The sequence below is a fragment of the Otolemur garnettii genome, unplaced genomic scaffold (assembly GCF_000181295.1).
Source record: "Otolemur garnettii isolate 467f Iridium unplaced genomic scaffold, OtoGar3 scaffold00075, whole genome shotgun sequence".
Lineage (NCBI taxonomy): Eukaryota > Metazoa > Chordata > Mammalia > Primates > Galagidae > Otolemur > Otolemur garnettii.
The window spans coordinates 719823-740217 of NW_003852470.1; the positions used below are offsets into that span (position 1 = coordinate 719823).

General features: G+C 52.9%; 1 protein-coding gene across 1 annotated transcript in view; it reads left to right on the plus strand.

Moving 5' to 3' along the window:
* The window catches only part of CFAP46 (cilia and flagella associated protein 46), a 116351-nt gene extending 103005 nt beyond the window's left edge, over positions 1 to 13346 (plus strand). Inside the window, 12 exon segments of the mRNA XM_023515629.1 lie at positions 152 to 273; positions 1064 to 1143; positions 2027 to 2188; positions 7824 to 7897; positions 7964 to 8024; positions 8093 to 8128; positions 8405 to 8507; positions 9281 to 9393; positions 11161 to 11242; positions 11681 to 11817; positions 11889 to 11969; positions 13222 to 13346. Coding sequence (XP_023371397.1) covers positions 152 to 273; positions 1064 to 1143; positions 2027 to 2188; positions 7824 to 7897; positions 7964 to 8024; positions 8093 to 8128; positions 8405 to 8507; positions 9281 to 9393; positions 11161 to 11242; positions 11681 to 11817; positions 11889 to 11969; positions 13222 to 13346 — 1176 coding nt within the window.
* The last annotated feature ends 7049 nt before the right edge of the window (positions 13347 to 20395 follow it).

Sequence of the window (20395 nt, forward strand, 5' to 3'; positions counted from 1 at the left end):
TGGTTGGAGGCTCAGCCAGGTGCAGGGAGTGCTGGCTACACATGCTCCTGGCAGGGGCAGGCTGCAGCCCTCCTTTGCTCTAAATGGGGCTGGGGTTTATGGGGTCCCCTTGGGAGCTCCCTAGAGCACAGGTTTATCTCCATTGAGATAGGAGCCAGAGGATGTGCAGGTGAGGAACAAAGCACCTGGCCTACATGGGCTGGGCCATGTCCTGCAGCCCATGGAGGCCTATCTGAAGCCACTCTTCCCGCTGTTCAGCTATACTGAAGACAGGTACCATCCGCAGAATCGGGCTTCTCAGAATGCTCTAAGGGACTGACCAGTTTCTGGACAGACCCGGGGTGACAGGCAGTATCCCTCAGACGGGTGCTGGCTGCAGTGGAGTAGGGGGCTGCCTTGGTTGGGCTAAGCCCCTAGGGGCTACTGCAGAGGGGTAGGAAGATGGGCGCCAGGTCCCTGCTCTGCAAGTCCCTACAGGGAGGGCCCAGTCAGGCAGAGGCTGCTGGAGGGGCAGGAAGAGGCACCATGGGGCCCATGTAGCTTTGGGGGTGGGGTGGGCCTGGAAGGCAGCTTGACCCCCCAGAACTCTTTTGAGTCTGGAGGAGCCAAGTGATTGGCCGATGGAGAGGTGAAAGGCCTTGTGCTGTCTCCCTCTCACACTGCTCATGTGTGGACTCATGTGTCCCTGAGGCTGGGCCACCACTGGGTGTGCTCCCTCTAAAATAGGCAAGTGCAAAGTGTCTTCCATTCTGGATGCTGGGTGCCCCTGACCCCAGGAGAAGTACTGGTGCTGTGTCCCCTCCCCTGGGGGGTGCAGAGGAGGAGCAGAGCGGGTGGGCACTGCCCCATAGGCAGATAAGGATGAAACTCTGCTCTGTTCCAACTTGTGGGACATTATCCCAGCCCCATCTCAGCGAGGCTGGTCCCCCAAAGGGAGCCTGTGGAGTGGCTCGTGGCACTTGCCACTTTGCTGTGAACAGGCTGAGTGGACATGTTTTATGTTCTTGGTCTGTGTTACTCTTACCTGTGTTTTGAAACCTTATTACATACCTTTGACTTTCAGAACACAGATACCCACTGTTGTTGCAGATTCTGGGAAAGCAAAAGGCAAAGACAAGGACAAGAAATTATCTTTAGGACAAAGTAAGTGGCCATGGGGCCAAGGCCTCAAGCCGCTGTTCCCTTGGTCTCTGAGCTTATTGCATAGGAAGAAGCTGGGCTGGGATTCCTCACCTACCCAGCATGCCGAGGGTGTCAGAGACTGGGGGTCTTGTGCCCTGGACACCAGGACCCACAGACCCCCCTGCTGAGCATTCCCTGTGGCTGGACACCTAGGAGATTCTGTGCACAGCCATTGACCAGCGCTCTGGCCTCTTGCAAAACCTCCCTGAGGGCCCCTGGAGCCTGGCAGGCTGCCCTCTCGTCATCATGGGAATCTGTGTGAGAGCTGAGCATGAGAACAGAGTGGAGGGAGAGGCCTTCCACCCCCTGGCCTCCTGGCTTCTCTTTACAGACATGGATGGCTACTGTGGGCCACCCTGGGAGCTCCATCTCCAGGAGCTCCTCAAGGAGCTGCTTTATAGAGGTCTTGCTCCAGCCTCCGTGCAGACCACAGCCTTCCTCACTGGGCTTGGGAAACAGGCTTAGGCTGTGCTAATAGTGTGACCCAAATCCCCACAACCAGAAAGAAGTGTCCAGTACCTCCAGGGTTCCACTTTTGCCATCTGCTGCCTTGGGTTGACAAACTTAGTGCCCCTTCAGTGTGGGTCCCTCTAGGCCTGAGCCGTGAGCTCAGCCATGCCGTCCAAACTGGTGTCCATCCTGAGGGTTCCCAAGGGTCCCCAGGGACCCCAGCTCTTAGAAGGCTGTGCTGAGGTCAGATGTTCTCCCACGTCTCCCAGCCATGGTTGCCGGGGCCAAGCCAAGCGTCCCCGCAACACTGTCAGAACTCGGCACTGACGCTGCTCGGGCTGTGAAGCACATCCTCAGGGTGGACCTCCTGAGCCATTTCATTGCCCGTCCACAGCTCACGCTGAGGCTGCGGATAAGATGATCCTGATTGCAGACAGGCCCTTTCTGCAGTTGCCACTAGAAGGTCTGTCTGTGCTGGATGAAGCGACAGTTTCCTCTGTGTCACGAGAATTTTCTCTCCAGATGTTGTACAATCGCCTCCATAAAGAAGAATCGGGTAGGAACTGCCCTCAACCACATTCATGTTTAATTTTAAAACGGAAACATTTAAATTACTTTTCAGATACAGGAATGGTAACTTCTATAACAAATAATTATCAAATGTTGCAACATTTTTCTAGGGGCTTTTAAAAAGATATTTGGAAAGTACCTGGTATGTGCTGTGTTCTGTCAGGGGCTCAATGTCCAGTGAAGGACCTGATGTTCCTCCTGTGCCTATAACCCTTGTTGCACAGGAGGGAACCAAAGCAGCTGTGAACAACTCCCTGATTAGATGATGAGCAGCTGCGAAGGAGAGGACAGGAGGGGCCTAACTCAGGCCAGGTGCTGGGAAGGCCTCCTCCTGGTGCTGGCCACACAGGTACACCCAGTCTGTGCAGAGTTTCCACGCTGCACCCTTGCAATGCATGCAGCCTTCTGTGTATGGGACACACTTTGATGAAAACCTAATTAAATGAAAAACAAGTAGGTTGGATTTTTGCTTCCATGTAAGATGAAAGAACAAGGATGAAATCTGCCCTTCCAACTGAAACAACTAAAGACAAGATGAACTACATGAAGCAAGAGTTTTCGAACACTGGATGTTGGCAGTGCAGACAGTGGGTCCTGAGAGAGGAGACAGGTGGTGCCCCAGCTCCTTCCTGGAGAGTTTCCGCAGCAGGGCAGGGTGGCCAGGGAGAGCCCAGGGAGCTTCGTGGGCTGAGTATGTGGGGCCGGGGCTGGGGGGACCAGGAGAGGATTCTAGGGCAGAGGGGGCTGCAGAGAGGGGAGCTCCTGAGATCTGCAGGGCATCCTGCTCAAGTCTTCCACTAAGAACCAATCAACGCTTGTGTGTGAGGAAACTACTCAAGGGCAGAGGAAGAAATAAACAACACTGGAAATGGTAAAAATGTGGGTAAAAATTTAAAACTCATTAAATTTTTTTTTTCGGTAGAGACAGTCTCACTTTATGGCCCTTGGTAGAGTGCCGTGGGCTCGCACAGCTCACAGCAACCTCCAACTCCTGGGCTTAGGCAATTCTATTCTCTTGCCTCAGCCTCTTGAGTATCTGGGACTACAGGCACCTGCCACAATGCCCGGCTATGTTTTTGTTGCAATTTGGCTGAGGCCAGGTTCAAACCCACCCTCGGTATATGGGACTGGCGCCCTACCCACTGAACCACAGGTGCCACCCTAAAGTATTTTTTGAACAAAAAGTTTAGTGCAAAAGAAAATAATACTATATATTGTAATCCGTGTACAACTGCACAGAAGCTGAGAGGTAGCGAGTGGAAGTATACCTTATTAATAGTTACACCAAGTGTGAATGGTCTAAAATCTCCAATTACGAGGTAAATGTCAGCTGGTTGAATGAAAATTGATTCGTCCAATCCATGAACACAGGGCATCTTCCCATTTGTGTGTTCAATTCTTTCATCAATGTCTTATAGTTTCCAAAGTACACATCTTTTACCTCATTGGTTAAATTTATTTCTAAGTGTTTTATTCTTTCTGATGCTATTATATATAGGATTGTTTTCTTAATTTCTGTTTCAGGTGTTCATTAGTGCTGTATAGAAACGCTACTGGTTTGTGTCTTGTCAATTTTGTACCCTGCAACTTTACTGAATTTGTTTATTAGTTACTGCAGATTTTTGATGGGGTCTTCAAGGTTTTCTATATATAAGGGCATGTTATCTGCTCACAGAGACTATTTAACCCATTTAACCGTCCTTTCCAATCTGGATGATTTTCATTTCTTTTTCTTGCCTGCCTGCTCTGGCGAAGGATGTGCTGAGTGCGAGTGGTGGGAGCAGGCACCTTGCTTCACTCCTGACCTTAGACGAAGAGCTTTATGGGCTGCTCTGCTGAGTGTGATGCCAGCTCTGGGTTCGTCTTTTTTTTTTTTTTCAGGTCTTTTTTTTTTTTAACCTTCTCTTACCTCAAGATCATGAAGATATCTTCTTATGAATATTCTAAGTACATCTTTTTTTTTTGCCTTTCACGTTTTTATCTAACCATCTGAAACTGAGTTTTGTGCGTGGCATGCCATAGAGTTTATGATCCCTTTTTCTACGTGGGTATCTATCTGTCATGCTTCCCTTATTAAGTGTTGGGACAAAAGAGTGCAGTTGCATCAGACGAGGAACCCCACACAGCAGTGTGGGTGGGAGGACAGCGCCACCCTCGGGACCCTGCATGGCAAAAGGGACTTTGCAGACATGATTAGGGCCTTGAGATGGGGAGATCATCCTCGATTATCTGGGTGGCCCCTTGTGATGCTAATGCCCTGACACAAGGGCAGCAGGAAGGTGGCTGGAGCCTGGGAGGCCACGCTGCCCACCTGAAGATGGGGAGTGGGGGCTTGGGTGGCGGGCGAGGTGCTGGGCGGGGCCTCCCTGAGTTCTCAGGAGAGCCGGCTCCACCAACTCCTTCATTTTGTGGCCCCATTTTGACGCCTGACCCCCAGAACTGCAAGGTGGAAGATTCATGTCATATGAAGGCCCTGTATTTGTGTTGATTTATTAATAGCAGCAAAAAACAAATACAAACCCTCACCACAATGCAACCAAAATGCCAGGTAACCGTGACAAGTCTTTTTAAATGCATCACTGCATGGCCACAATGGAAGGGTTCTGCAGGTCCGCAGTGCGGGAGCGTTCTCAGACCCTCGAGCTGCTGAGTCTGGGCTGGAAACAGCTGTGGAAAAGCACTGGGCACAGCCACTATCCGCAGGCACAGGTCTCAGACCCACAAAGTAGGAAAGATGCCTTAGGAAAACAAACGAACCAGTTACCTCAAGCCAAGGTGTTGAAAAGTGAATAATGGAGAAACACACATAGAAAAACAGGACAGACACAAATCAAAAAGCAAGACAGGAGAAGTTGCTCCCTTGCTGTCACAAATTAAGAAAGGCAGACTGGACACAAGGCTGCTGGTCACAAGCCATGTCCAGGAAACATAGCCAGACAGAAGGTGTGGCCCATGGGCCGGAGAGCAAAGGAACTGACAAGGAGTGACACTGCCAGGGGCCTAATCTGCAACCAGCAGCACTGTCGGGACTCAGATGTAGAAGCCACGAGGGCCGGCTAGAGCTGTGCTGGTTCTACGGCTTGACCCAGCCAGATGACTGGTGGGTCAGATTGACCAAAAGAGCAGAACCAGAGAGGGGAACTCTGTGGCTGAAAATTCACGGTTTTTTCAAGCACACATGAGACAGTCACATAGCAGAATGGCAGTGCTGCTGCATTTCAGACTGCCAGTGACCAGGGTAGAAACCAGTTACCAGGAGACGGTTTGTCTACACTGCAACACGTGTACATCTCATGGGACACAGAAGTGACATGATCACAGACATGTCTAAAACTAGCAGGATGTGGGCTCAGTGCCTGTAGCACAGTGGTTACAGCGCCAGCCACATATACCGAGGCTGGCAGGTTCGAACCCGCCCCAGGCCAGCTAAACAACAATGACAACTGCAACAAAAAATAGCTGGGCATTGTGGTGGACATCTGTAGTCCCAGCTACTTGGGAGGCTGAGGCAAGAGAATCTCTTAAGCCCAAGAGTTTGAGGTTGCTATGAGCTGACTCCATGGCACTCAACCCCAGGGCGACATAGTGAGACTGTCTAAACAAATAAACAACAACAAAAAAAGCTAGTGGGATGTGGATGCTGTGAAGCAGAACTGATTGGATATTTCAGCTTTAAATCTTTATATTAGGAAAGGAAAAGGGTTAGACATTTGAAAGCTCAGTACCCAGTGTAAGAAGTTAGAGCAGAATGATCCCAGAGAGAGCGAAGGGCAGGAAACGGTGCACGGGAGGAGGGCAGCAAAAAGGCGTCAGTGATGCACAGAGGCCCCCATGACAAAAACTGTGTTTCTTTAAAAAAATTAATAAAGTGACACATTTTTGTCATGATGATAAAACAAAATGAGCCACAGATAAGCAATATTTGGAATAAAAAAGTGGCACATCTGAAGATGCATCCAGTTTTAGAAGATAATAGAATATTCTAAACAACTTTACATCAACATGTTTAAAACCCTGGGGAAACGGGCAAAGTGCTAGGGAAAAAACACTTTCAGACTCAAGAAGGAAAGAAAACCTAAACAGTCTTACAACCAATAAAAAGGAAATTAATAGATTTAACTCTTCCCACAAAGAATATATCAGCTTTACAATTTTTTCATTGAATTCTACCAAACTTTCAAGAAATAGATCATGTCAGTCTTACCTTCTTTAAGAACAGGGAAGGGGGCTCGGCGCCTATAGCTCAACCGGCTAAGGCGCCAGCCACGTACACCTAAGGTGGCGGGTTCGAATCCCCAGCCCGGACCCGCCAAAAACAACAATGACGGCTGCAACCAAAAAATAGCCGGGCGTTGTGGCGGGCGCCTGTGGTCCCAGCTACTTGGGAGGTAGAGGCAGGAGACTCGCTTGAGCCCAGGAGTTGGAGGTTGCTGTGAGCTGTAATGCCATGGCACTCTACCCAGGGGGACAGCTTGAGGCTCTGTCTCAAAAAAAAAAAAAAAAAAAAACAGGGAAGGGGAAGAAGATGTCTCCACCCATCCTTCTGGAGGCAGGTCTCACACCCCCCCTCCCCCACCCTCTGCTGGTCCACAAGAAAGAAATAAAAGGACCCTTTCACACCCAGTGACCTTAAAGCCCTGTTGCTGTCACAGAGGAGCTGACCACAGGAGAGCGAAGGTGTGAGTGCCTCAGTCCATGTGTGGCAGAAGCGTCGGGTGACAAGCGTGCAAACGTTCAGTGAGCGGGGACAGTGTGGACCACCTCGTCCTGGTGAAGGGCCTGTCCTGATCTGCAGCAGGCCCCTCTGTGGTACTTTTGGAGGCAGCCTGTGAAGCCGGGATAGGCAGAGAGCCCGTTCACACCGTCACTCGCTGTCTCATGGAGGCTGTCCCATACAGAAAGGAAAAAGGCATTAGGGTGGAAAGGAAAGGAGGAAGTACCCTTATTCAGGCAGGCACTCTACACAGAGCCTCCAAGGGAGTCCACAAGCCATAGCAACAATTCTGTGTAGGAAGGGGCAGGCTGTGAGTCTGGTCAGAAGGCCCCTTGGTAGGCACACTGGTGAGTGCCCCGTGTAGCATGTAGATGGGCAGCAGGGGGGCCTAGGAGCCTGTGGGGACTGGTCCTTCCTTGAGAACCCTCAATTTCTCTATGCTTGAGAAATTATTGCCATCTCAACTTGACAAAAATTAAATTGTGGGCTCAGTACTTGTAGCACAGTGGTTGCAGCCCCAGCCCTATATAACAAGGATGGTGATTTTGAACCCAACCCAGGCCAGCTAAACAACAATGATAACTGAAACAAAAAATAGCTAGGCGTTGTGGCAGGTGCCTGTAGTCCCAGCTACTTGGGAGACTGAGGCAAGAGAATTGCGTAAGTCCAAGAGTTTGAGGTTGCTGTGATCTCTGACGCCAACCTATGACCAAGGTGACATAGTGAGACTCTGTCTCAACAACAACAACAACAAAATTAAATTGCGCACACTGCTTATTTTTTTATTGAGGGCAGGTTCATGTAACCTGAAGTTAACCACCTTAAAGCAAAACATTCAGCACATTCACACAGTCAAGCTGAGCTTCTCCCACTGCTGAGCACCCTACTGTGTCTCTGTCCTCGGCAGATGGCGGCACAGGGAAGAAGGAGACCAAGGGCAGGGACTTCAAGCAGAGGAACCTGACCAGGAGGGGCCGGAAGGTAGGTGGGGCAGCCCCTGTGTGGCCCGGGGATGCAGGTGGCCACAGTGACCCTGTGCTGTTGCAGGGCAGCACCAACCGGACCATCCCCCCGGACTGCATCGTCGTGGACGCAGACGGCTTCAAGTGTATCCTTTGCCAGCCCCTGGGGCCCCGAGCTGCCCTGTGTCCCTGTCTGTCCTTAACTGAAGTGCAGTTGTGGTGGACCCCCCCGAGGAGGTCCAGGGCCCAGGTGGGTATAGACCCCAGAAGTCCCTCCTGCCCACCTAGTCATGGGAAAATGACCCCAAGCCATGCCTGATGCCCCCACCCCGGCCCAGAGATCTGAACCTGTGCCTGTCCCTTGCTGCACCAGATACTTTAATTTGCCTCCCGGTTTTCATTTTTCTGAGTGTTTCATGGTGGCCCACAGGGAGGGGCAGTGGCAACCATGCCCACTACCCCTGCCTGTTGGAGGTAGTGGGGGTGAGCCCAGTCCCAAGGTCTGTCTCTACTTCTCTTCTCCCAGAAATGCTGACTCCTGTCTATGTAACCCGGGAGATTTTGGAACGATTCCAAGAAACATTCACTTCGAGATGGGTGGGACATCTGGGAAGAAGTTACTTTCCCAGGTTTGGATTCGGGTTCTCAGGAGCCGGTGCTAGAGTGGGCAGGTCTCCAGGCACCAGGAATGCAGCCAGCCCCTCTCTCCAGCTGCGAGCAGGTGCCCAGCTGCTCACAGCACAGACAGGCGCCTGGGCCCGGTCACTCACTGGCACCAGGTCCAGCAGCAGGACCTGCCAGGGATGGTGGGCTTCGTTGAGCCCTGAAGCCCCAGAGTCTGGTTGGTGTAGATGTGCCCAGAGGTGACGGGGGTAGAGGAGGGTTGTCCTTGCCATAGGGACCCACTCATGTCTCCGTGCCTCGGTGTGCACAGGCACAGGGCAGGGTACACAGGGATAGGTGCTGTCAGGGGGGACAGGTGTGGTCAGGGAAGGGTAGGGGCAGGGTTGGGCTGCAGGGAGAGGGGTTGGGGTACAGGCATGGAGGGAGGGGACCCTGGTCTGGATTGCTGGGTGCCATGAGGACCTCAGCATACTTGGTCATAAGGAAGGTCCATTCTAGCACCTTTTAGACCTAGCACCACCTGCGAGATGGGTATGTTTGGGACAGGGGGGCATTCTCAGGATGAGTGCACACATATCAGCCTCCATAGTGGCCTTAGTATATGGAACACGGTGGACGGCCTGCTGTGGGCGCCAGGGACACAGCAACACACTGGCTAAGGCAGAAGAGGGAGTGAAGGTGGCCCTGGTAGGACCAGCGTGCTGTGCAGGTGCAGGCCTGACACTTCTAGTCAGGCTGACAGTGCCCTTTGCCCTCTGGGGCCATCCCTACTCTTCAGCCAGGGGCAGTGGGAGCAGGCCTTGGCCAGCTGCAGTGGCTTCTTCTTCTACGGAGCAAAGAACCTCCTGTCCCATCTACTAGTGGACAGACTGGTGGCCATGAACCTACAGGGTGAGCTATGGCCTCTCCACACCCCCTCATCCCTCACTGGCCTGCAGCCTCTCCATATCCCACACCCCCCACAGGACCTGTGGGCACAAGGGAGTTGCACAGAGCACAGAGCAGGGGCACTGTCACCTAGTAACTCTTCAGCAAGTCACAGCTCACCCACTCCCCCAGCCTGGGCCTCTCTGGCTGCACCCTGAGTCTGAGGAGGGACTTCCCCTGCCTGGTTCTGCACCCCTTGTGGCCCACCCAGATGTAGCAACCATGGGGCTTCTGACTCTCTGGTCCTCTGTCTTTCAGAGATCCCAATTCAGACCAGGTTACCCCGCCAGGACTTTTCTAGAACATACTAGAAACATGGCCTCTCCTTGCAGAGCCCTTCTTGTCTAAATGTGGGTGCTCATCACACGCCTTCCCTGTCCACCATCCACTGACAGGAGGGGGCTGCCAGGTGTCCCTGCCATGGCCTGGGCAGCCACAGCCCAGCCAGCTTGAGGACAGGGCTCTGGCAGGAGGCGACATGGCAGGAGCAGCAGCAACAGGCGCCGGCCACCCACTGTCACGAGCCCGGGGCGTGTGGGCACATGCCCCCCCACATACACTCCTGTGCCCAAGAGGCGGGCATGGTCGCAGACCGCAGGCTGCCTGGGGCCTCAGGCACAGGTCACTCAGATGTGCAAAAGGGCTGGCAGCTGTGGTTCTGCCTGTAGGAAGGCTGCCCTCCTGCCTTGGTGCCCACAACTACGGACCCACAGGGTGGGTGTGTACCCAGGGTGCCCACCCTGCTGGCCTTTGCAAGGGTCAATGGGGGATGTCTGTCCTTTTGGAGTTATGTGGGCCCCGTCAGTGGCAGCCCAGTGAGCATGTAGACACTTGTCTCTGAGGTTACAGTCCCCACACCCAGCACTCTCCCCAGGAGCCCAGGTCTCCTCCCAGCCCCTGTTGGCCTGAGGCCAGCACTGGGCAGACACCCAGCCCATCTATAAGAATATCTCCTGGTCCTTGGCTGCAGAGGTACCTGGAAGCTGACCCCTTGCCCCAGGTAGAACCAGAAACAGGCCTCCTTTGGAAGTTTAGTTCCAAGTATGATGGTGAGTGAAGCAGAGGAAATTCCTAAGTTCCCAAGGCTATGTGCAGGCATGGAGGCCTTGCCAGAGGCCTTGCTATATCCTACTAGCCCTGTCCCTGCACAGCCAGACGTCTGTGGAAACAGACCCACAGCCTTACCTCAGCAGATGGAGGGAAGTGGACAGCTGTCCCCTCTGCATCTGTGGGTGCTCATGGCAGACAATCACACCTAGCGTTGCCTTAGAACATCAGCTCCTGTTTTGGTCAGCAAAGCTGGCCAGGGAGGACTGCATTCCTGTGCACTCCAACCTTGATCACAGCATGCAGGTGGCAGCTCTTCCAGCAGCAGGTGGGGGCCATATTCGTGGCCTCCCTCCGTGGCCACCCTCTGTGGCACTGGTGCATCTCAAACACCTCATCAATGTGTAGTGTTGGAAGTTTCCAGGCATAATAGAGCCAAGACCCCACTGCTGTGTAGGGGAGATACATGAAGGTCTGAGTGGGTCTCTGGCCACTCCCAGCTGCCTGACACTGTGGTGTGGAGGATGCTGTGAGGACTCCTGCAGCTGGTCAGGTCATGTGTCCACAGTGGCTAGTGGGTCCCTGGAAGTGGCTTGAGCCTCAAGCTAATTGGCCAAGGTACACAAGGCCCAGGACACCCCCATGGCCCTACAGCTGCTGAGCTGGCCTCTCCGTGTCCTGCAGAGTGCCACATGATGATCCTATTGGACCTGACATGGCCCTATGAAAGCACACGGCAGCACAGGGATGGCTCAGAGGACAAGAGGTGCCAGGGGCATTGGCCTGCCAGTGAGGGACTTGTTCCCGCTGGGGGAAGCTGGGGGAAGCTGGGGGAAGGACTATTGCCCTGAGTCCCAGGAAAAGCCCACAGGGCAGGGGCTGTGTTGGGCGGGTGGAGGGGCTGCTCCAGCTCCAGAAGCCCCTGGCTTGGCTGCAGCTCAGAGCTAGGTCCTGCTGGGGTTGGGTGGAGGGCAGAGGGCAGAGGGGCAGGAGCTGGGCCAGCACTTGCTTGCTCCCATGGCTGGGAGTGCCCAGGATTCAGCAGCTCTCTGAGATGCCATGTCTTATTAAATGGCATTTGATGGTGAAGCCATTGGTCCAAACATGCATTCCAGCTGGCCATGAAGTCAGGGCTGTGGACTGGAAGGGCTGGGGGAGGTGCGGCCAGTCCTGGATGCAGCCCACAGGAGCTGGGTCCTCACAGCACATCCCAGCTGTCTTTGGAGGTGCCCGTTGAGACTGCCATCCTCCTGAGCCTGGCAGGAGTCAAGAGCATCACAGCAAACCAGTGGCCAGCGTCGCTGCAAGACAACGCCCTGCGAGCCAGCGTCCTGTGGGAGAGTGAGTGGGCGCCAGGCACCCCCAGCCTGCCGGGGTGTCCACACCTGTCTAAAGGGATGTTTCTTCCCCAGATATGTTAGCCTTGGGCAAGCCGATCGGGGCTGTGGTCCGTCTCCTCCAGAAGATGGGAGGCCATGGAGTAGTTAGCCAAGGTAGGGCAGAGAATGCCAGCTTTCTTTTGGCATCACTTTGTGTCCCCATTTCTACTGAGGAGACCAGATTCTAAGGCATGAGAGCCAGACAGGGGGTGAGCTTGCTCCAGCCCAGGAGCCTCCTGCCTGTACACAGTCTCTGCAGGTGCAGCCTGGTACACACAGGGGCCTACAGGGAACTCTGGCCCCCCAGCCCTCAGGGAAAACCACTCCAGTCATTAGGACTGCTAATTCCTCTTTAAACAAGTCATACAAATGCCAAATTCCAAAGGTACAGATGGGAAAATCCCAGTGACACCTGTGCTAACCCCTTTTCCCAGAGCAAGGACTGGTGAGTGTTGGCCACCTGAGCTGGGCAGCCTGGAGGCCACAGTATGCCAGCTGGGTCACCCTAGGCCCATGCCTAGGCAAGAAAAGAAAGCTCCAGGACAGTGAATTCCCACACTGGCAGGCAGGTCCTGTTGTAGCCACCGTGATCACCCCGGATGTCATCCTGTCTGACGTCTTTCAATGCCCAGGGCCGTCCACTGCATAACCTCTTAGGGGAGAGCCCTGGGCAGGGACACGGGATGTAATTGGTCCTCAAACACACCCTCTCACCTTTCAGAGTAAACAGAGCTTAATGGGAAATTGTGGCAACAGAGGAGAAAGGAAAGTCCAGATAAATCTAACACATTGATGCTGGTGAAAAATAGTAAATAAAACACCAAGTAATAGCATTTAGCAGTCCTTTAGAGGAGTAATCTACCATAACTAAGAAAGATTTATCCCAGGATGATTTAAAATTATGAAATCTTCAATATACATGACTCCAGAGGAGTTTAACATTTAAAAAGTCATGTGATCCACAATGCCTGGGATGTGGTGTCCATGTAATTCAGTGCTCCTGTAGTGAATAAGAGTGAATGAGAGAGTAAATGCCTGGGTGAATGAGTGAGTGAGCAAGTGAATGAGTGGGTGAATGAATGAATGAGTGAATGAAGAAGTGAGTGAATGAGTGAATGAATGAATGAGTGAGTGACTGAGTGAGTGAAAGAGTAAATGAGTGATTGTGTGACTGAATGGATGAGCAAGTGAATGAATGAATGAATGAATGAGTGAGTAGGGTAGTCGCCTCTGTTTGGGGTACTCATGGCACCCTGGCACCATTGCACCTACCCCTCAGCTCTCCTGGTCAGGCTGGACGTCCTGGTGGGCTGGACATCTGTGCCTGGCAGCTTGGGCCTTACCGCCACTATCCCACTCTCCCCAGACGCAGTGCCTCACACCTCGAAGGACAAGGTGCCGATCATCCAGCTGCCTCTGCCAAGCCCAGAGCGGCTCCCCACCGCCCTCAACTTGGTCCTCTACGGGCTGCCGCACCAAGCCATTGGGTAGCCTGGGGCCTGGGGCCTGGTCCCACCTGATGGCCCTGGCACCTCCACGCTTCCCTCTGCCTGTGGCTCTGCCCTAAGAACCCCGTGGCCCACCCAAGTCTACCTGCTTCCTGGGGAGCAGCCAGGTGGCTGGGCGCACCCCAGAACTCCGCCCTGCCCTGCGTGCATCTTGTGGTCATCATGGTGGAGCCATGACTGTTCCTGGGGCGGGGGTAACTTCCCCTCCCGTGAGGCTGCCAGGGCCTTTTCCCCTATGGCCTCTACCCCAGTGGACAGCCCCTCTCTGCACTCTGCCTGCAGCGTGTGTTCTACTCAGAATAGTGAAATTGTTAGGACTATGAATTTATTTTTGACTTGAGTGTTTTAGTAAACAATAAAATGTGTCTTTGAGGTGTGGTGTCTGGTACCCAAGGCTACTCCTGGCGACAGCCCCCCCCCGTCACTGGCCCCACACCTCCTGCCTGAAGATATGAGCACTGTCTTGGTGGCTAAGTGAAGCAGTCCCCAACCAGCCATTCTCCAGCCTCAGCTGTCCAAGCACAGGGCCGACAGAGTCTCCTGGGACAGGACAGGAGACTGGACAGCTGAGTCCATCCACCAGCAGGCAGCGCGGGCCCTCCCAGAGACACATGGAAAGACAGGAGTTCCTTCCAGACAAGCCTCTCAGCGTCAGCCCTCCAGGGCTGCTGCACCCAGGACTCCTAGGGAAAGGGATGTTTCTTTCAAATCATCTTTGTGAATTGTGAGCACAATTCTCCTAGGGTGCCCAGATTGGTTGGGGGTGATCAGTGGTCACTGGTCTGTGAGGGTGCTGTGTGGCCCTGCCCCAGCCATGAGGCCACAGAGCCTCCTACAGACTTCCCTTCCCTGCCACCCCATAGGCAAAGGACAGTCTAGAGGGGCCCAAGCTTCAAGCCATGGCCTGTGCCCGCGGGTTCTCTCCTCCCTCAGCCTGGGACCCTCGTGTGAAGCGAGTGGGTGACCTCCATAGGGAACCTCTGCAGGTCTGGGCAAGGCAGCAGGGCCACTCTGCCCCTGGGGCACATTCCTGGAGCCCACACCCACACTGGGGTGCCCAAGGGGCAAGAATCAAGACCCCAAAGTCAGGACATGCAGCCCAAGTGCAGTACCAATAAGCTCGAGTCTCTGACACGGACACCATGAGAGAAGGCTGCAGCAGACACAGTGCAACAATGGGGGGTTTTAAGTAGCAACAACATGAAATCCTGGTGAAAAGGCTGAGAAACTGGGTCTCCCATGGGACTGTGGGGTTGTGCCGCCTCTCTGGGAGCCATGCAGCAATTTCTCGTAAAACTACTCCACGACCCAGCAATGCACCCCTGCTATTTATCCCAGAGAGTGGAAAGTTACATCCATACACACCACATACACGTACTTGAGTGTTTATAGCAGCTATATGCAAAATAGCAAAATAGTGGAAACAACACAAGTGTCCCTCAGTGGGTTCATGGGGCAGGACACCAGTCAGCAGTGACAACACATGGACTTCAGCACAACTGGGTGGGCCTCAGGGTGACAGAGAACTCCCACAGTGGCAAGTCCCCAGGGATGATCTGATCTGCGTTGACGTACAAGGACGCACAGGACAAGGGAGGAGTGGGTAACACAAGGGACATGTGTTTCCAGGTCTTCAGCTACATGGAACTTCACATGAGGTACAGCTGCCCAGACATGCATGTCCATGCATACATGTCCATGCACCTGTCCAGCACAGCCAGAACAACACAGTCTGAAGGCTGGCTTGCCAGTGTCACACCCTGGCTCTGATCGCTGTGTCAAATGTCACCTTTGGGAAGGTGGGGGCTGCAGGGTGCTCTATGTACTATTTTGGCAACTTCCTGTGAATCTATAATTTGACAGGGACAGATTTAAATATGCATCTTTGATAATGTTAAAAGGCTGTATATGATTTCCCCCTTTTTTGTTTTATTTTTCTTTTTTCAAATACTGTATATACACATATTCGTTCTAATTTTTTAAAAAAGGTAATGACCTGGAAATAAATTCAAATCAGAGCAGCATTGGAAATATGAGCTTTCTTCTAGAAAGATGTTGGCACACACCCAAACAACAAGAATAAAAGCTTCTGGAAATATGTCATCCGCGCGGAATCCCATTTTTTACCTTGCACTGTGTCTGCTCATGTGAGAAATATTAAACACTGAGTGCTGTTCCATGCATCAAAGGCTTTAAAATAACTTTCTGAATTATGTCCCGGCAACATAACAAATCACGTTATCAATTAGCTTCCGTAACAGAAGTGGCATTCTGTAATATATTCAAGCATAAAAAAATTGCATAGGTGAAATTTATGTAACCCTAAAAACTATATGAAGAAAAAAGATCACTTGGAATTTATTGGTGATAATTTGCGTGGTGGACTGCCCTCTGTGGGAGGGCAGCCTGGCAGGGAACCTGCAAGCCAGTGAGGATGCCTGGCTTGAGGAACAGGGGTCCAGCAGGTGCCATCCCGCCGTTCCTGGCCTCGGGTCCGACTGACCAGTACCCAAGTGAGGGACCAGCCTGGGATTCCAGACCCTGACTTTAAACAACTCACTCCAGGGCCCAGGCTGGAGGCCCCAGGTGTGTCTTCCCAGCAGACTGGGTGTCAGGGGCTCCTTATGGCCCCAGGACTCTGGCAGCCTCCAACCCACACATCTACGAACCCCGCTGTGCCCAGGCCACCCGCAGTGACACGCCTGGCCCGAGGAGCTCAATCCTTACCATCAGCCACCTCTCCAAGATGTCCACTTATTTTCTTAATTTATGTCTTGGAAATTTTCTTTATCTTTGAAATAAGCAATTAAATAATATGTCTTATTAAAGAAAATGTTTTAAATACCAACAAAGTAACCAAAGGAACAGGAGCAGCAAGCAGCCCTTGCGGCCACACCCCAGGCTGCTGGGAGGCAGCTGCTTTTCCTGCGTCCACAGTGACTAACTAGAGTTTCATTCAACAGGAAAGGACTTTTCATTCAAGTTTCACATTGTAACCCTTTGTAAAGAGGCACCATATACCCTTGAGATGTTTCTGGGCATGAGGGTGGGCAGGACAGACAGAGGTCCCAGCACAGGGGGCTGGAGGCCCTGGGTACAAAGCAGGGTGGGCCCCCAAAACTCCCACCTGGGAAGGGTTGACGGGCAGGTGAAGAGCACCGGCCATGCACTGTGCCAGAACTTAAGCTGGCCCCTCCCTCCATCTGGGAGACAGCATCGCCCAGGTACCTGCCCTATGCCATGGTCCCCAGGGTCCCTCCCCGCTGCTCCTTCTCCTCTCCCCCCTCCTCCTCTGCAGCTCAGAGGAGGCCCACGGGCCACATCTCTTCCAGAACCTCTCCTGGAATTCCCAAGTGAGATGACCCATCTGTGCCTCCATGCGAGGCCTGGCCACCCCTTGACCTTGGAGGGCAAGTCCACATCCCCAGCAGCTCTGAGCAGTGAATTCCCAATCACAGCTCAATGAGGCCTTCCAGATTGATTTGGATTAAGGAATCAGGTGGGTTAATAAAATTAAAATGTTCACAAATGCTTGTGTATAAATTTCTATTAAGTTACTTCATCCAACACTGATCTCTAATAGTTTAAATAATTCTATATTAAATAATTAAAACTCTATTTTCAATTGCTGTGAACAATTGTTTTCCTTAATGATCTTCCTAGAGAAGCCAGTAATTTTATATCTTGTAAAAATGATTAAATGGCATCATTATCCCATATCTCTGAAATATAACTCAGCAACTTCAGGAGAGGCCATTTGTATTCAATTACCGCTGCTGTGCATTAAGCCTCTCGGTGCTTCTCCACGCCATGCGTAACCCTACTGTCTCCTCATTTTATTATGACGATGATGAAGATAGAAACAACCATTTTAATTATCCCATTTCTAACAGAGAAATCAATTTTCAATGCATCTTCACCCTTATTAAAAAAAAAAAAAAAGGCAGCCGTGGTTCCTGGGAAGGGCAGGCCAGGCTGAGCATTGGCAAAGTGGCCACTGCAGGACCCCTCCCCAGCTCTGGCCTCCTTCCCCTCTGTGGTTGCAGAGTGGGACAGGGGTTCAAACTGCACCCTCTGAGAACCCCGCCTGCCCTTCTGTGTCAAGCTTGTGGCTCTGCAGACTCAGAGGGGCCTGGGCCCCTGGTCTTAGTGTCTTGTCCCCAGGGACTACCTGCCTGCCTCACTCCTCAGCTTCCCGAGGGCCTGAGAGTGGCAGGTTTCCCATGGGACACCTGGCTCGCTGGCCCGCCTGGGGCTGACCTCCTGGCAGCCCTTGCCAGCAGCTCTGTGGGGGATTTATCACGGCGTGGAGCCGTCTCCCTTTGTCAGGGTGATTCAAGGGACGTGCCCGGCCTTGCTACTCAATCACACCGGTGCTGTTGGCCAATATAATCTAATTGTTTGACATTTTTATCACAATTCATTGAGACCAGAGAGAGATGACGAGATTAATGCCCCCATGCAGCCGGCTAATGGCCGGCATGGTGCTGATGGGCCAAATTGCAGGGGCCTCTTCCATGTTCTGATTATGGATTTAATTCTTTGTGACAAGAGGCAGACATGGGTTAAAGTAATGGGTGGAAGGGGTGGTGTCCCACCTTCCACCTTCTACTGGGTACCCACCCAGGGCCCTCCCTGTGTGCTGGGTTGGGCAGGGCCCTAGGGGGACCAAGGGTGCTCAAGCAGCCCAGGAAGGGGCCAGGATCGTCCAGCCTACACACTGCAACCCAAGGGTGCTCAAGCAGCCCAGGAAGGGGCCAGGATCGTCCAGCCTACACACTGCAACCCCACTCCTAGGCGTGTTCTCTTGGGGTGAGGCCTGCTGCGCTCAGAACCATTCTGCAGAGGAGCTGGCACTGCTCAAGGACCTAGCTCAGGGGGTCACCATAGGATGCTGTGGGGTGGGGGGCGGAGTGAGGTGTGAGCCTTTCAGATCCCTGGAGAAGGGTGTTTCTGGGGCTCCCCACCCTGAAGGTCTTGCCACCTCTGATGAGCATGAAGACCACCTAATAGCTGGGAGACCTGCAGGGACCAGAGGCAGCCCAGTCCCTTTTACCCAAACGGCCCTATCCCAGGCAGGCCCATGAGACACAGAGCCCAAGGCCAAGGCCACAGGACTCACACCAGGCTGCCACATGGGTGGCTTTGCTCTGTGGGCTGTGGGGGCCCAGCCTTCTCCCCATCACTGCAGCCAGCCTACCTGCCGCAGAGGGGACAGAGCTTGAGACATCTAAGAATACTGGTGCCTCTCCCTGGGTCAAGTTATTGCTGACTGTAGGATCTGAAAGGAATCAGAAAGAATTAAGATCTTTGAGTAATAGTTCCTCCCACCTCCAGCTGAGCACATGGCCATTCTGTACAAAGACTATACTTCCCACCTCCATTACAACATGCATGTCCATTAAACTAAGTTCCAGCCACAAGGATGTCCATGAAAGGAGGGGCCCAGCTCTTCTCTTCTCCTTTTCTGCTGGCTAGAGTGGAATGTGAGTACTGGAACTTGGCAGCCTCATTGTACTATGAGTAGGACCCACCTGCTAAGGTTGGCAGAGCCACAGTTAGAAATGATAGTCTTAGGATCACTCTTCCCAACCCAACAGGACCCCATTTATATGAGAGAGTGATTTACAATTAGTGTAAACCACTCTCTCTGGTCTAGTCACTCACCAGAGAACCTACCCTACATTGCAGTCTGTGGTGCGTGCAGGTGAGTCTGGTATCATGTCTTTCCCTGAAGGTGAAATCTTTTGAAAGCAGAGCCATTTGGCTTCAGGAGCAGGGCCTCATCCTGCTGTCCACTCTAGTCTGTGGTCCTGATCTATCAGTACTTCTAGGGATGAAGGTGTGTCTTACCCAGGGCCACTTCTGTCCTGCCTGTGACCCAGAGCAGAGGCCACGTATTGGGAGAGGCACAAGGATGGGGTGCAGAGAGGCTGGTCAGGCCAGCAGTTGTGGAGGAACTGATGTGGGTCTCTGTCTCAGCGCTCAAGTTCCCACAACACCCAGCTTCCCAGGGATGACCCAAAGGCCCCTTGCAGAGTGGACATGAATGTCAACAAGAATAAAAGACAGAGAAGCTCAGAGAGAGGGAAGGGGCGGAAAGGAGCATCACTGCCTCCCACGGAGAACCCAGCACCCTTGTGCTCAGGGCCTGCACAGCAGCCCCACATGCAGAGGCTCTGGGTGCCTACTCAGGCAGCCCCAAGGCCAGGGCAGGCCAGGACATCCTGGGGCCCCACTCAGGCCCTGCCGTTCACTCCAAGTCACTCTGGGTGTCACACCTGCATCCTCACCCTGGCTCTGGGACAAGGCCCTGGGGTGTGCATGCTTCTCTCTGGGCCGCCCCTGACACCCCACCCCAAGGACTGGCCAGAGCAGAGCCTATACAGGCAGATGTACCTGCCAGAGTCACTCTGATGGGTCACAGCAGTTCATTCTGACTAGTAATACAAACAATTAGGCTGTGAAAGAAAAAATAATCAGCTGGGCACAGTGGCTTATGCCTATAATCCCAGCACTCTGGGAGCTGAGGAGGAAGGATCCCTTGAGCTCAGGAGTTCAAGACCAGCCTGAGACCCTGTCTTTACTAAAAGTAGAAATACTAGTTGGGTGTAGTGGCATCTATAATCCCAGTTACTTGGGAGGCTGAGGCAGGAGGATTGCTCAAGTCCGGGAGTCTGAGGTTCGCTCAGCTTGGGGCTGCCCACAAGCACCCGCTGAGCAAATCTCAAGGGGTAACAACTGCTCTTAGTGGATCCAAGTTGATGGACAAGGTCTGGTTTTCTACTTTGGGGACCAGAACCATGGGGTGGCACTGTAAGTGTCTGCTCTCAGGTTCAAATACTGTTGCTTTATTTTAATTCTGATGTGGTAAGTGAAGTTCTGGGTCACACTGTCAGGCCTGGCCTCTGCAGTGGCCTTTTGCATACCGCCCCTGGCCGTGCTCTGGAGCCTGTCATACCACATGGCCCTGTGAGCATTGGGGCGATGGCCAGCTCAAGTGCTCTGAAAACCAGGTTAAGCCCAGGCCAG